A 16,905-nucleotide genomic window follows, 5' to 3' on the forward strand; every position below is an offset into this window, starting at 1 on the left:
ATGTTATGCTCCCATATTTACAACTTGCTGCTGCAGCTTCAGCCCACCCAACCCCCCTAACATAACGTACCTCTTCCCAGATTTACACTGAGCCTCCTCCCCGAGGTCCAACTTTGTTCTTGGACTAAAATCTGCTGCTTTCGAGCAGTCGAGGCTCACTAAAGCGAGTTCAGTGCCTCAAAGTGCGACGTGCAGTTGTGTTACTTGTGATGTGAACAGCTAATGATGAGTTAAAGAATAACAATAAAATAACATTCCAGAACAATAAAATAGCGATAATTTCTCGGACAGTACGTAACATAGTAGAGAAAAAGTGGTTTGTTTCATAAGTGTGTCCTAAAATGAATGTGATGAATTAAAAACAGGCTGGGGCAGTAAAGCTCAATCTGGCCTCAGTAATGTTTTGATTTTCATTTATTTATTTATTTTTTTAGACCAAATTTAAACCAATTTTGTGACTTGTGTCTTTGGTTTTCTCCTTTCTGTGCCTGGCTCCTCTCGACCAAAAGCCTGTGCTGAATCCAAACTTAACATGGGAACAATGCAGTATTCAACACTACCTTAATGAGATGTTTTCAACTCCCAACCCGCCTCATATTTCACATCAACAAGGACAGAGGTCTGCCAGGTTTGTGGCAGCAAATGTCACGCTGAATGTTTTCCTTTTCTTCAGCAAACATGTTGCCTCCAGCAAACTGCTTTAGCAGTCTTTAGTTGATCAATGATTTGACAGGTGTAAACATTTGCTTAATATATCACATGTTAATGAATCACATCCTAAACCTATTCATTTACCCTGAAGGGCCAAACATCTCTGTCCCTTTGACTCTGTCACAAAGTTGCACACTGTTGCTCTGCTGTATTAAAAATAACAGAAAACCTAAAAGCAGAGCAGGATCTAGTCGGATGCTGTAAATTAATCGGCCATTTATTTTGGAATTCAACCCTTTCTTTGGTTTCAGTTGCTTATTAGCCACAGCTTTACTTTAATGCCTGGCTTGGCGAACTCCAACACAGCGCCCTCACAATCAAATTGGAAACAGACCTTTACCTTCTGTCTCTCTCACAAAATATACTTTACTCTGCAGGTTACTTTCTTTTCTGCAAAGCAAAGTCCTTTTATAACCTGCTGTTGAGAGCTGATATGGTAACAATGGCTTAGTGACGCTCTGCGATCCATGAAGTTTTCTTTCCTCCATGAAACATGCTAAGTCGTGACCTCAATATGGTGCTTATGTGTTATTTTAAAGTCTCCTGCTGTGTGAACCTGTAGAGGAGGAAGAAAGCAGGATGCGAAATGATCAGGTAGCAAACATAACTACCACTTAGGTATGCAATATATATAATATCATATATTTTTTATCTTGAGCAGAGAAATTACACTCACAACATTTGTATCCACTGTTATCCTCTGTGCAGACATTTGGAGCTGAAACGCGTTGCTGACCAAGTGTCAACATACTCGTCCTGTGAAGCTCTGCCACTTCGACTTGCACTCCTGCTTGCAACCGGAAAATGAAACCGTGTCCCCTGTTTATCTTCTGTGTTCTGTTACAGTGATGAGTTACAGTCCAGCCTCAAAACAAAAACTCTCCACGCTTTTGAAATTCAAGTGAAATTCAGGGACTGTTGAGCATTTTGACTTGCTGTGTACATTTGGAGCACGCAGTCTGCAAGTGGGGTCACTGTCTATTTCATTCATCCAACATCCATACTGTAAATATGAGGCCCAGTTTAGACAGTGAAACACAAGCACACTGAATGGATTTGGTGCATCTCAACAGAGGACAAGAGGATAGACCGAACGCAATGGAAGTAACAGTACAGAATGGTGCAGGTTCACATAGCGTCTAATCTAAAGCTGACCTAGTTTAATGATTTTTATTTTACAACGAAAACATCGAACAATGTCGCGCCACTCCCCCACCCTGCCTGTATGCTACGGGTTTCACTCTTTCATTGAAATACATGGGTTTCAATTGTGTTTCTCTTAAGGATTATGTCCGTGTGCAGCACAGCAAGCGCAACTGCTGAGTGTTTAAAAGCACCTTAAAGCTTCAAAAATGGCTTCACCTCAGTCATCTAACAAGTGTTATTACCTTTTTTTCGACAGCTACTACAACTGGAAGACACAGGTGTCCACATCCAACTCGAGCCCTAACTTTGAGGTGATTTATGACGACCCTAACGGCCTTCTCTTTAAGAACAAGAGGGACAAAAAGATCATGAACGTGGACCCCTTGGTAGGTTTTTTTTGTTGTTGTTGTCCTGTTCTGTTTCTAAGCCCCAAGGAGACAAATGGCCATGCTAATTAGATCAGTTCACCTGTTCCACGGCAGTAAAAATGTCCCAGGAAAGCAGCAAGCCTATGGGGCAAAAAAACCCCTTTTCAAATCTGTTTTGCTGCACCAAGGACTTCTTTAAAAACTAATTATGTTGTCCTTGTGGCTCAGGAAGCTAAGTTGCCATGCACCCACAACATCCTGTTTATTTAATATGGTCTGGGACCTTTTGCTGCATTCCATTCCCTTACTTTCTCCCAGTGTCTCTGGTTTTAACCATCCAATGTAAAAATGTTGAAACTTTTAAAACGGTTATTATCACCTCTCTGCCAGCTTTGCTAATTGCCTCGTTTTTAGGGAGTCTTAATTAGCCACATATCAGACAGTAATTTTCAGAGGGAGCCTACAGTATAAGAGAAGCAGAGACTGAGAGAGAAGGAGAAAGAAATCAGTGGGAGGGAGAGATATTTGCTTTCCACCTGCACAAAGAATGGAGGATCAAGGGGTCGAGACAGGTGCTTCCTCCACACTCTCAGTCCAGCAGGGGCCCTGGAAGAAAAACGACTGACAGGCTGTGTTTTTTTTCTCTCCAGTTTTCCTCTTTGCTGGGGGGTAGGGAAGTAGTTGGTGGGGCTGAACTATTTTGAAATTGCAGACAGAGCTGTGGGGACTGCGTTTTTGAGGCCAAGTGCCAAAATGGCAGCACAGTGTTCTAGCTGCGGTCGAGCACCGCCCCGACCAGGCTGTCTATTAAAAACACAAGAGAAGGCATAGGAAGCCAGACACAGCAAACCACCCCTGTGCCCATAGCCCAGCTCAGCTCAGCCCAGATTGGCTCAGCACGGAGAAGCACAGGACCGTCCGGCTTTTAACCCACCATGAGCTCACTAGCTGCTCATGTGGCCGCAGATTCGCAGCTGAACCTTCCAAAATCAAGGCTCGCATCAACTCATTTTGGGTGGTTTGTTTGTTTTTCTGCCTTTGTCATACCGTGACCACTTTTTTGTCGTTGCCAAAAAGTGGGTTGGGGGATGGAGGGTTTGTCATATTTCAGTTATGACAATGGCTTGATTCAATCTCAGTAAAACAGCTTTGTTTTGTTTTTTCGGTTGAAGATGACGTGTTAATGACACATTTCGGCTGCCGTAAAGAAAAAAAAAAAAAAAAAAAAAAGATGCTTATCATTTAGTTCACCCAGCATTTCCCATTTTCTCTTAATGTGCCATTTTTGTATTGGTCTAGCTCTATTTACGCTCTTGTGAACTCACAAAGGAAGACCGCCTGACTTATTAGGACACCCACAAGTGTGTTTGAGGTAAAAGTGTAAATTGAGTGTAATGGCTGGCTATGGATCCACTCCCACTAGAAGCTTTTGACACACTTAGCCTTAAGTAAATGCTCCCAGCTGGCAGTGCCGTCACATCTTAGTGGTGGGGCCATGTGAGTTCTGACATTCTAAGTAACTGAAAACATCTCGAAAATGAACAATTACTGTCACTGTCAAATTATGCTGCACTTGGCCTCCCATTTAATATACCTGTTACTGTAAAGAGATGTGTTCTGAATAAACCTGCATTAAGAGACATGTTTTACATTAACACTGAGTCTAATGATTCTTTGTAATGGGAAAGGTGTTGTTCGTAGTTCCAAACGCGCTGAGAATTAGCATCAACTCCAAAGCTGTATGCAGCTTTTTAGCTTCCTCTAGCTCATAGTTTTGGTTCTCCGGTTAAACAAACATGCTATAGTTGAGTCTTGTGACTTTTATTAACCCCTGTATGAAACTGTGCAGCTGTTTATAGTGATATAGCTCAGATAAACACACCGTATGCGGCCTGCCCAGCACTGAATGGCAGACAGAAAAAGTTAGCAAGTGACTTGTTTAGAAAGTCAAATATGTCTAACTTTGTGTGGAACTGCGCGTCAAGCAAGCTGATTGGCTGATTCAGTGCCTGTCAGGAGGCAGCTTCAAAACACCACGCAAATGTCTCCAGACCTCGTGGACATTCACCTACAAGCAGCCCAGAGAAACACGTTTCAGCTTTAAGTTTGTTTATTATTATTTGCTAATATGTTAAGCAATTTGAAAGACCAGTGGTATGTTAAGAGGGTCATTGCTTTAGAGACTGTCTGCACTCTAGTGGTCAGAAAAAATGAATGACACTTTAAGATACTTGTCAAGGCGTGCTCAGACTGAAAATGAGGCAAATTTTATAGTTATAGGAAGAGCAGATGTATATAAAGTCAATGGAAAGGAAAAGGTGGTGCCATGAAATGATGCATCCACATGAGCTGAAAATGCTAGCTTGATCATGAAACTTTATATTCAAGAAGCAAAAAAGGAGTAAAACTGTCACACACACACACACACACCCTCAAGCACACTTCAGTGAATGAACACAAAAAATCATTGAAGAAAGGTGGAAAATCACTTTGGAATTCCTCTGAATGCACCTTAACAGACTGCAGATAACACTGTCCAAACACCCCTACTAACTGCTCTAAATCTGTGCTGGGTTCCAGTCTGGTCCTGGTGAGGACTCCAACAGGACGTTCCTGCAGTCGGACCTCTACATCCATGTCGTCATCTACGACCACAACATCAGGACAGTCTAAGCTTCAGAGGCTGCTGCCGACACATTCATACATATGGCATATATTGGAGAGCAATGGAAGCCTCTAATTTGACTGAGTTGCTTTAGTTGCACTATCATTTACAAACTGTTCCCCTCATATCATGCATGCCATCTGGGTGGAGGTGCCGCAGTGAAAAAAACAGCTTTAAACTGAGGAGGCCCAGAGGAAGAAGTGGATGGACTATAATATGACAGCAGTTTCGTCGCAAATAACTCTGATTCTGTGTGTTACTTCAGATTTTGTCATATTATCCTCGTCCGAAGCGACAAAATCATTTTAAAGTTTTTTTTGCCCTTAAATTCTGTATCCTTCTTCTTCTGTGAAGAACAGAACCCAGTTTGGCTCAGTTTGTTTGGCCTTTCCCAAGCAGTAGTCTTAGTTAGGGACAGGAACCTGCACTGGGACCCCGGGTTCGTCCCATCGTTTGACCTGGCATGTTTTGGGCTGTTTGTCTAAACAAATTAAAGGCGTAAGAGCTTTGAAAGATGATGGGGGTTGCTTTTATGTCCTCCCCCAGGCTGCGGTAGCTCCAATTGGACTGGAAGAATGGGTAATGGGCTTAAAGCATTCCGCATGTTCCCAGATGCAAGGCACACTTACAGGACATCAAAGTGCTCTATCATTTACATATTATTCATTCACTATGACATTTTTAATGGAAGACAACTCTACAAATAACCTACTTTTGGGATTATTTAGGAAGTACAGAAGACTTTTAGCAACTTGCTCCCTTTTAATTTCCGGATTAACTGTTTTTTTTATGTATTTATTGAAACACATGGTAGGAATCATTTGTCCCACAAGTAACATTTTCTATGTCTATAAGATAACAAATTACAGGGTCTTTGTTATTTGTTCATAAATTTGTTGTTTGTAGACTCTGCAGACACACAGTTGAGGTTGGGGGGGGGGGGGGGGGGGATCACCAATATTCTTTCGACAACACTGACATTTTTTGGGAAATGTGCTTTGCTTTCTGAGAGTTAGATGAGAAAGACACCTCGCTTATGTTTATATGGTAAATATGAATCTACAACCAGTTAGCTTAGCTTAGCATAAAGACTGAAAAGGGGGGAACAGCCAGCCTCCTCAAAGGCAACAACTGTACAAAAACCAAAGTTTTCGTCTACCTCTTGGCAAGAAAGCAAAAAGGCATATTTCCCAACATATTAAACGACTCCTTCACAATAACATAGTGGCAGCCATAGTTAACATGCCTTTGTACTCATTTCCCGTGCATCCATTCAGCTGAAATTTATTTGGGAAAGTTACGAGGTTCAAACAAATTAGTTCATTCTGAAACAAACCTCTAATGTCACTTAGCCACCCTGATACCAGAGCAGCCTTCCACTGGCTGCATCTGTTTGTCTGTTTTGACTGAATTGGACCCTGTTTGCCTCATTGAAACAATATGTGTGGTGACACGGGGATGTGGGTTCTGGTTCTGTAAAAGCAGGAGTTTGGGGAAAGGGGGGTCTGGTTTTGGGTTTTCTTAGTCAGTGTGTTTCTGGTTGTTGTTTTTTAAAGAAGATGGGCCTGTTTTTGGGGTGATGATGAAACAAACTTTGTCAAAGTCTTAAGGGGTTACCAAAACAATGTGATTGACTGGACGGAAGCGCTTTTTTAATTTTCTTTTTTTTTTCTAAATGTGTTTTTGTTGTTGTATGTCTGAAGATACTTTTTTAAATGTCTATTTTGAGCTGTTTGTGTTAAACATGTCTGAAAAAACTGTTTTTCCCTTGCTATTGTCTCAACAAAGCGAACTGAACTAAGAGGGAAGAGAGGCACGTTCAGAGTTGGCAGAAGGATTGTGTTGACAGTGTCATTTCCTCTTTGACCTCTTTCTAAAAGGCCAGATCTTACCTCAGGGCGAGGGCTCTAACAATCGATGAACTGTCCACCTGACTGTCTCACTACCTGCCCTGCTTTGTTTTTGAATGGGCTGTAACTCGCACTCAAACCGGCCAGGTGGCAAACATTTCACCCTCATCTACAGCTGTTCAAGTTTATGGGCCGCAGCTCATTCATGTGGCACGGTGACGGCGATGGAACGACCCCGCTCTGCTCGCCCTCCCTGGAAGTGGCATCAATCGTTGGAGCGCCAGCCCATCAAAACAGCAGATGTGCACGTGAAAAACTAATTTAAAATGTTGGTGGGTTGACAAACAAGTATCGCTCATGAAATGCACAGGCTACTTTTTATGTGCCTTACCTCTGTGGAAGACCGAACCCTTTAAAAAAAACGAGTTGCTGGAACTCACCCAGACAGATCATGTGTCTGTAAATAGTAATGATTTCACAGTAAAGTCTAATTTAAATGGTTATATCCCTCTTCATTTCTTTTATTGGGCTTTTAAGCTGTTGGGGTTTTAACTGAAGCGTGGTTTTATTAGTTTGAGGCCTGACTTGCGTCTAATATACACAACATGAGGTAAAGAGGTGGATTCAGACTAAACTGGGCCTTGGATATAGTGAAGGCATTCTATTTAGCCTTCTCTATGTAAGAAGCTCAGTTTCAGCTTAATTGGATGTCTCTTCATGTAGTTTGCATCTTTTTTGACACTGTTGCTTCTTCATGTGTTTGACACTTCATTACCAGCCATATTTGAGCCTTTGATGGATGCTAACAAAGCAGACAAGTTCTTCTACCCCAGCTAAGAAAAGCAGAGCCAACCCTAATTTGAAGCAAGTGAAAATTCATACATATAAAAATTTGCAGTGTTGAACAAATGAGCATTTTCAGTTGCAGCTTTTGAGGACTGCAGCCATGACATTTTGGCACTAAATTTACACGACTTAGATGAATACATGCTATCAGCATATGGACAAGGACAGGGCCTGGGGAGCCTATCAGCAGGTGTAACAAGCATCCACATGTTCATCCACCTATGAGGGCTAGTAACAATGATGCAGTCCAGCTGACACATTAGACTTGTTTCCATCAGGGTGTTTTTATGCACATTTTGAAATATTGTATTTGAAAAGCTTGCTGGAAATGGCAAAACTGAAAAAAAATAAATAAATAAATAAAATAAAAATTTAAGCCATTTCCACTATAAAAAACCCAAAGAAGAAGAAGCTGTTTCAGCTGTCGCCCTCTTACAGGATATTCCCATAAAGCTCTTCGTCTTCATGATCTTCTTCTCCAGGTAGCATGAAACATGGCCAATACTAGCTGACATGAAAGAACAATTGCGACTTGCCCAAACAAAACAAATTCCTGCAGACCTCTCCAGTTTTCTGTAAGGTGGCTAAGGCGACTCGCGGAAACTACACTTTGCATAGCCAAGTTTATTCACTCTAACCCAGTTTATGGAAACTGATTGATTTACTCCCCATGTTGGATGAACTAAACCTCCAGGGATGTGTACCTCAAAATGTTAAGCAGGTCTTAAAGGAGGGGTTCACATTTTTGTGTCTTAAAACAATAGTCAGGCTCTTCCAAAGTTATGGTCAGGGGCACCTGACACACTGACATTCATGAACAAGCATGTACCAATTTATTTTTGTGTTTGATCATTAGAGCGACTTTGGTTCAATTATTTTTTCAATAATGGCACTGGTTTATTTTATAGATAGATAGATAGATAGATAGATAGATAGGTGTGTGTGTGTGTGTGTGTGTGTGTGTGTGTGTGTGTGTGTGTGTAGCATTTTGGCAGCAGTAATCCAGTAGTTTCCACACGTATAAACCTCTCCATCATGTGCATCATAACAAATACACATTAGGTCCAAGCAGTTATGATTCCTTCATTTTAAATGTCAGGAATAATATAAAAAGCATGTTTTAACGTGTTTTGTGTCATTTAGCCTTTTATTCCTTTAATGTCTGTTTTATGGGTTACATGCCTGAAACAGTGCATTGATTGATTGATAGATTGATTGATTATTCTGAGTTGATCCAGTCATGTCCTTGCAACCTGCTGACTTCACTCTGCTGCTGCTTTGCTGTTGTTTACATCTGGTCGCTCCTGCCCATCTCCTCCCGGTTGGAAGGGTTAAACCCATTCAGTTGACTGCTATGAAGGACATGGCATGCTAATATTATTGCCATCAGATGTCCAAGGGCGGGGAAATGCCCTAATCATTTCCTCACGAGTGCCCCTGAAAGAGAAGCCCTGTGGCTTGGGGTGGAGGGTGGCTGGATGGGGTGTTTCAACCCCGCCTGGATGGGCTGTTTTGGGGGACGTTGGGGAGGGGGGGGTGGGCACAGTACAGCATCCGGATCGGACCGTGATGGTACAGGATGTGTGTGCTTAACTCCATTGAACTAAACTAAATAGGGGAGAGAGCCTTTAATGCCCACAGTAAGCCGCTTCATTCAGCAGCGCGGCCCAGACGCACAGCTCTGCGGAGTAGAAATTACGCACGGAGGGGCTGTTCTCTGGCAGCAGTTTAGATATTGAAATCAGTTCAATAAATCGGCGGAATGTCCGTTAACGATTTTTTAAAATCCTTCTCAAATCACCTGACAAAATAATAGCCTCCTTCAGTTCTTGATAACATTTGATAATTTATCCCCAGACTGAATGTGCGTAAAAGTATCTTGAACAGGAAACACAGTCTCTCTCTCTCTCTCTCTCTCTCTCTCTCTCTCTCTCTCTCTCTCTCTCTCTCTCTCTCTCTCTCTCTCTCTCTCTCTCTCTCTCTCTCTCTCTCTCTCTGAGTGTGCGTATGTGTGTGCGCGAGGAATACCCAGCTGGTCCCACAAGCCCTATAATACCAAGCACAACATGCTTTACCTTCAATGAAAGCTGAGACGGAGGGACGGTTGACTGCTGGTCCTGAAATCAGCCCAGAGCCCGGATACAAAACCAGGAGCGCCGCTGTTCTAGTAGCTTAGTTCTCCCACATCTGCCCCAGTCCACCTTCTGCTGAGCGCCGGGAATTTTATCATTTACTGACTGTCGCACGTTTAGACCTGCAATTTACCAGAAGTAGTGAGGCCACTTGGATAACGCTCTTATTTGTTCCTGCCCACCTTCCTGTCTTGCTGTGACTGGTGTCAAAGGTGATGGTATCATTTTCAAACACAGGGCTCCTCTTCAGGTGATGGTATGTCTTTTTGGAGATAGGGACCACTTTTGGAAACGTGCTAGGTTTTCTACAACTAGGCCTGTTATTTTTTCTGCTGCTACCTCCGCTTTGGCTCAAGCATGGCTCTCTACTCCCGGGCTGTGGTCGTGTTGCTTTACGGATGGAGTTATCTATGCGTTGGATACTGCGCGATGCTGAAAACAGACAATTTGCCCGAGAGACGAAAGGTGGATTTTACGCATTCGTTGGATAAAAATCACCCCGCGAAAGACGACCAGGATCTGCTTTTACAGGATACAATGACGGAACACATGCAGATGCTTTACGCCAAGTACAACCGAGCTGGATTTCCCTTCAAGGACGGCAACACTGTCCGCAGTTTCAAAGCGCACTGGGGTAGGTGTCCAAAGTTTTACGCATGTTGACGGCACTGAGTTCTGCCAGTCTAGAAAGGGCACACGTGTGTATTGTGGTTTGACATTTTCTAGAACTAAACTTGAGTCTCCTGTCTCGCTCAGTTGGAATTACTCTACACGTGCACCGAGCTGTGCGGCCACAGAATGCGCAATTTAGGATTTAGTATTTAAAATGCACAAACACAGTAACAATCTGTAGAAAATTAGGTTTTAAGACTAAAAAGAAGCTACAAAAACACTTTAAAATTGGTGCAATTCACATACTGGTTTACTGAGCTGACACTGAAATACACCTGTTGATCCAGTCATGGAAATGTCATCAACCTGTTACCCCTTCCCTGTGCCAGGAGCAAAGATTCTGCAACAGATCTCTGCATGCAACTCACAATCGTATGCCGACACAATTGTTTTCACACCTTGAGATTTTCGTGTCAGATAGTCCAGACAGGTTTTCCCTCGAGCCAGCATCTGGCAGCTGCCCAGCCTGGCGGCAGAACTGGAGGCTTTTCACTGCAGTGAGCCTCTGCGTTTCAGGTGCTTTTGTTAGTGTTTTCTCCAACAACTTTTAGAGTAACTTCAATCTTATTAAACTCAAAATTGCTTACTGGCTACGCCGTGTTATTATCGCTTGGATGTGGGCACCATTAACGACGACCAGTTTCCACACTGGGTCAAAGTTTGTTAGATTATACTGCCTCCTATCGTCTGATGACAGTATGTCATGACATGTAAAGGGTGAGTTCACCCAAATTACAAACACATCTTCTCAACCCCTCAGTGGAATCTAGTCATGCAGATAGTTTTGGTTTTGTTTGTCCAGGTTTGGCACCCTGTCCTGGTTACTCTGGATCATCCACAGACCACACTGCGGAAGGTCTTCAGTGAAACTATTATCTTTGATGAAAGAGTGCCTTTTCAAACTGTTAAGGGTGTTCTGTGGATGATCCAGAGTAATGGGAAAATTCTGAGAAGAGATAGGATTTGTGTTTTTTAAGTGTAATGCTTGAATGCTTTTAGAACCACAAACCAAACACCATTGTATTGTGGTGGAGGAGACAGAAATGTCATAGCCTGGCCAACTAAAACATTAGATCAGAAAAACGTGCATGTTATCATCATTATTGTGTATTTAATGAATACAGGCATGAGTGTTTTTTGAAATCCTGCACTGTGTTGCATTGTGTAAATAATATTACTCATTATATACACAGGTACAATAAACAAGAATCAGCTGCAGATTTTCAACCTCACCTCGCTCACCAAGTCAGAAGACGTTCTGTCAGCCACTCTTCATTATTACATCGGAGACCTTCAGAACAGCACCCAGGGCTGCTCCAGGTCCAAAAGCTGTGGCCGCCATGGCCCCCGGAGGCACAGCCACATCCACATGGTTATCTGGAGTTTCGCCTCTGTGGATAACAAGATGAGAACTCTTGGACACTTTCGGATCAATGTGTCCACTCTGTACAGGGACTTCATATCTTGGCAGTGGAAGGACATAACTCGTGTGGTCAACCAGGCCAAAAACCATGATGAGCTGCTTATTGGGATTGATGTGGCTTCACAAGGGCCCCAGCCGTGGAGGAAGCTCCTGTCAGACCGCTCACCCTACATCCTGGTCTACGCCAATGACTCGGCCATTTCAGAACCAGAAAGTGTGGTAGCCACCCTCCAGAGACATCACCCGGTGGGAGGAGAAGGCTCCCTGTCGCACAGCTTCCATAAACTGGGACTGCGTGAGCGAAACAATACTGAGCAAGAGCAGCCACAACCCAGACACAAACGCTCGGTGAACGTTCTGCTCCCCTTGCAAAACAATGAGCTTCCAGGGCCCGAGTATCCATATGAGACGACCGGGTGGGATGAGACGAGTCCATACGAACCTTTTGAAAACAAGCAGGCCCGTCGGCCACGTAAAAAGACGCGCAAGAATCAGCGGCACAAGATGCCCCTCCTGCAGTTCGATGAGCAGACGATTAAAAAGGCGAGGAAGAAGCAATGGAATGAGCCCAGGAACTGCGCTCGGAGATACCTGAAAGTGGACTTTGCTGATATCGGTTGGAGCGAATGGATTATATCACCTAAGTCATTTGATGCCTACTACTGCTCAGGGTCCTGCCAGTTCCCCATGCCAAAGGTGAGAGTCGGAGTCTTGTAGTGCACTTCTGCAGTGATTCCCAACCTGAGGGAAAGCAGACTTACTGGATTATTTGACCATTTCATTCTTCTAAAAAATTTTTAGAATAAAACAGGAGGAAAAAATTACTTCTAGGTCGAGCTGGTCATAACAAACAGACATCTGCAACTTGTGAGAAGTGGTTCCAAGTTGACACTGCTTTACTTTCGGGTTAGGAACCACTACGCTAATGAGTCATATTTCCAGCACTTCTTGTAACCAGCCATCGTCTTTTCTCTGCTATAGTAGTTTACAAATTGTAAGATAAGTGGTGGTCATTGCCACTTTCTGAACCACAACAACATTTCAGTTTTATGCTTGCACGTTAATTTGGTGTTTTGTCACCAAGTATATTAATGTAAATGTATATAAAAATATATTTTAGATACTATGGTTCAGATATATATTAACTAATGCACACGATATCACCAGAGGTCAACATACAGTACAGAAGACTACACACATCAGTCTGCATGTTTAACATTCAAACACTGTGCTTTTTTCAGGCAGTATGGTATTTATTATATAAATAAAACAGGCTATGTTGAGCTATCAGTACATCTATCCATTAAGCTTTCAGTCCATCATTTACTGTTGCAGTTACTGTAACTGTAGTATGATCACTTAGATAACATTTACATCAGAAGTCCCTGAGGCCAATCTGTCTTGCATTATAGATAATAATACAAGTTCTCCATGCTTTTATGTTCTACAGTATATGTTAGGAGTTAAGATCTTTGGAGGTACTGTGAAGCCCTACTGTACTAAACGTGCAGTAAAACTGGTCAAACTACAGATGATGTAATCTAAACTGCTTTGTAGCAAAAAGTGAAAAACTGTCCTTGCACAACTTCCTGGGAAGTAGGTGGTTGACCTTGACATCGAAAATCAATAAAACTTTATAACCATGCTTGAGAAGGAAGAAACTCAGGTAATTCATGCCAGCCTTGACAGTTTTTCTTCAGGTGGAGGCAACCTGACATATGATTTTACACGTTTGAAGGAACATACAAAGAGAGTTGCGCTTCAACTGATGTTAAACATCAGCTCCCCTTATAGCTTGCGACCCTGGTGACAAGATAACATCACAGGTATTTTAAACATGGCCGGAATGCACGAGGTCCATCCACTTAATTCATTACCTCGGAGTCACCGGCCTTTGTAGTCGGATGTAATTAGTCCCAGAAGTAGGGCCTCGGGCGAAAGCAACCCCCTCCCTGTCCTGCAGGTTTGCTGCTCAGTCAGACAGGCCTGTGATCCTGTGATGTTGCTCCTCCTTTGTCAGGCTAAAGCTTTAGAAGCTGCTAAAGGCCTACGATTAAAAGCTGCTCTGCCTAGTCTATTATGATGTGTGGGACGAGCCCTGTCACTTATTGGATCCTGTTAGACATGAAGCGATTGATCAGGTGTGGGAACTGTGAGGGATAGAGCAAGCATTCATGCCCTCGGGTTTTGATCTACCTGCAGCTGCTTGTTGAATGCTCTGGGTGATAGTTTGTGTGATGGAAAGATGGATGTTGTAGAAAAAAAAACTCTGGTATATTGGTATATTGTAGTTTTCGGTCTTTTTTCCATAGATTTGTCCATCATTTTTTTGGTTATGATAACACAGTACTCACAAAATTGAACCAGGAACTTGACCTGTAAACTGTGACGGATGACCATTTTGGCTAATAATTATACCATTTGCTTTCTTTTTCTCTTCCAAATAAGTCTGGTAAATGTGTTTTTTTGCCCTATCAGACTTCTTTTTAGTGATGGCATGCATCAACTTGAGTATTACTGAGAGAAATGATGACCAAGACTACGACAACAAGACCTAAATTGTTAAAATCCTTCCCTTTAAGTGCATCTAAAAAGAAAGTTCTGTGATAATATGCAAAGCAATCACATTCTTGTACAAAGTGATCAGGAATCCAATCAGAGGCAGACGTTGCTTTTAAAGAATCCTTTTTAATCCTTTTTGTTCCTTTGCTTTAGGCTCTGAAGCCCTCTAACCACGCCACCATCCAGAGCATAGTACGGGCAGTGGGCGTCGTCCCGGGCATCCCCGAGCCGTGCTGTGTCCCAGAGAAGATGTCTTCCCTCAGCATCCTCTTCTTTGATGAGGACAAGAATGTGGTGCTGAAAGTTTACCCCAACATGACTGTAGATTCTTGCGCCTGTAGATAGTTTTTTTTTTTCCTTCAGTGCCTGTTCACATAAAACTCATGTCATCCAGAAAAGCAAAAAAAAAAAAAATCAACACATGCAGCCAGAACAACACCCTCTCCTCTTGTTTCTTTAGTCACACGCTCATTCACTTACAGACACCCGTTGAAAGCAACTTACCTTTTGCACTGGAGGAGAGTGCTTCCTGTTGTTGCAGGTGAAGAGGAGACTGGTCTGTTCACGGCGACGAATGGATCATGTGAGTTATCCTCGTGGAAGATAACTGGGATGGAAAGTTAAATCTCCATGCTCCAATGTCTCCACCGGCACCACTCTTTATCTTTCACTGTCAAGATACACAAATACCAACGAGGCGTAAGAGAGACTAAAACTGGAGGAAAAATCACTTTTCAGGAAAAATGACCTCAGTTTGAACTGATGCCTCTGAGGGGGGCCGTTCTCATCTTTCTCTCCTTCATAGCTTGAAGTTGTCTTTGGTCATTACCGCAAAGTCAGACTCGCACTTGCATGGATTTTGTTACTATGTCTATGTTTTTATGTCTGTACTATCACTGTGTTATTCACTATATGAGAAGTTATTGTATAATTATTGGCTTGGCTGCTATAGAGAGATATATTAGATTCCAAAGCCAGAATTATGATGTAGGCGGTACAATAGATAGCCGTACACGTTTGTGTTAGATCACTGCTCCATCGTTGTACAGAACCCACATTTTAAGAGTTTATTTTATGTGGAGGAGTAAGCTACTTTTCATTTGTGGTCTTCATCAACATTTGGAATGAGGAGTTTTTGAGGAGACCCTTTATGCCAGTGCTTCGCCAAGAAAATGTTCAAGCTTTACCAATAAACTTCAGATTTCATTTTGAAAGATAAAGGGTTAAAGCATATCAAAATGACAAACTGCTATGTTGAACAAGGGTTATCACAGTGTTTTTACTGCAAGTGTAAAACCACAGGACTCTAAAAGCCACTTGATGCTTGTGTGGAAACCTCGAAACCTTTGTTGGACGTGATAAGTTCAGAAAGAAATCAAATAAGTCGTTGGACTTGGCAGGCATCGACGGTTTCAACGAGCCTGATACCAAGCTGATCTTATTTGTTGTTGCCATTACATGATGTGTAAGTTGATGTATCGTATTTACAGCATAGAATGACATTAATGAAGAAAAACTATTATAAACTGCCAGAATGCTTCTAGAAATCTGCTTTTATCAACTAAAGTATCAAGAAGAAAAGTCAATATTAAGTCAATATACACTGCTGGTCTGGAATCAGTTTTGCTTTACATATCCTTAAGGCTCATTATTTTTGTTCTTGACCAGTTTTCATTGAAAAATGCCTGGATGTTGTTAAAGGTTGATATTGCTTTAAAATCATATTTTCTCCTGGATTCTATGTTCTTAAACATCTAAAAGCTGTTGTGTTTCTAGCTCCAAGAAAAAACTGCTAACTGTAGTTTACAGTAAATGGGGTCTTCTGGTGGCAAGGACAGCTCTTAAAATGCTTCTGCGAATAGAAACTGAAGATGAAAATAGAGAGAAAACAGAGCTATGCATAATGCACGTTAACGATAAATTGTGCTGCGAGGATTTTAAAACCCAGTTTTCAGTCAGATTTTTCATCTTATTTCCATCAAATTCCAATTATTTCAAAATAAAAAAAAACAAAACTGATGAGCAATACATGTAATATATTGAAAGATCAGGGAGAGCTGATCTGTTTTCCTGGGTCGCATAAGCCTTTAATGTTACTGTATTTTACATAAATCATGAGCGGTGTGGTATTTGATCGCGTGTGCTTCACGTCAGGTCAACATTGAGCAACAGGCACACCTTTACGAGAATTTATCATGTTGTCACGCTGCTTTGGTTTGTGCATTATTGTCAGAGTTCATAAAACCAAGTATTTATTCAGAGCAAATAGACTGAAATATAGCAGCAAATCTTTTTTCTATAGACTTGTACATTGTTTTGTGTATATAGCTCACAATATGTTGATGACATTCTGTTGTCTCTTTGAGAATGAAGTGCCTTTTGAATGGGTGGATTTCTGCTTTTCCAAAAGTTTGATTTGATTCATCGCCTGTTCAGAGGCGCTCAGTCATTCAGAGAACTGAGCTCAGTTTGCATTGAAGCTCAAGTCAAAGCAAGCAGCTGAGAAAAGTTTTTTATGGTACAAAGTAGT

At 42.0% G+C, this 16,905-nt stretch overlaps 2 protein-coding genes across 2 annotated transcripts in view; both read left to right on the top strand.

The window, feature by feature from the left end:
* The window catches only part of cfap299 (cilia and flagella associated protein 299), a 66,940-nt gene extending 61,998 nt beyond the window's left edge, over positions 1 to 4,942 (top strand). Inside the window, exons 5-6 of the mRNA XM_076731916.1 lie at positions 2,114 to 2,243; positions 4,806 to 4,942. Of these exons, the coding sequence (XP_076588031.1) occupies positions 2,114 to 2,243; positions 4,806 to 4,898 (223 nt within the window). The 3' untranslated portion in view covers positions 4,899 to 4,942. The remainder of the gene's footprint in view (positions 1 to 2,113; positions 2,244 to 4,805) is intronic.
* A 4,749-nt stretch (positions 4,943 to 9,691) lies between these two features.
* Positions 9,692 to 15,264, top strand: bmp3 (bone morphogenetic protein 3). Its single transcript, XM_076731090.1, has 3 exons — positions 9,692 to 10,352; positions 11,584 to 12,509; positions 14,529 to 15,264. Exons 1-3 carry the CDS (start codon positions 10,076 to 10,078, stop codon positions 14,718 to 14,720), a joined length of 1,395 nt encoding a protein of 464 aa, XP_076587205.1. The 5' UTR covers positions 9,692 to 10,075; the 3' UTR covers positions 14,721 to 15,264.
* Positions 15,265 to 16,905: the final 1,641 nt, after the last annotated feature.

Source organism: Chaetodon auriga, chromosome 5 (assembly GCF_051107435.1).
Source record: "Chaetodon auriga isolate fChaAug3 chromosome 5, fChaAug3.hap1, whole genome shotgun sequence".
NCBI classification, from domain to species: Eukaryota; Metazoa; Chordata; class Actinopteri; order Chaetodontiformes; family Chaetodontidae; genus Chaetodon; species Chaetodon auriga.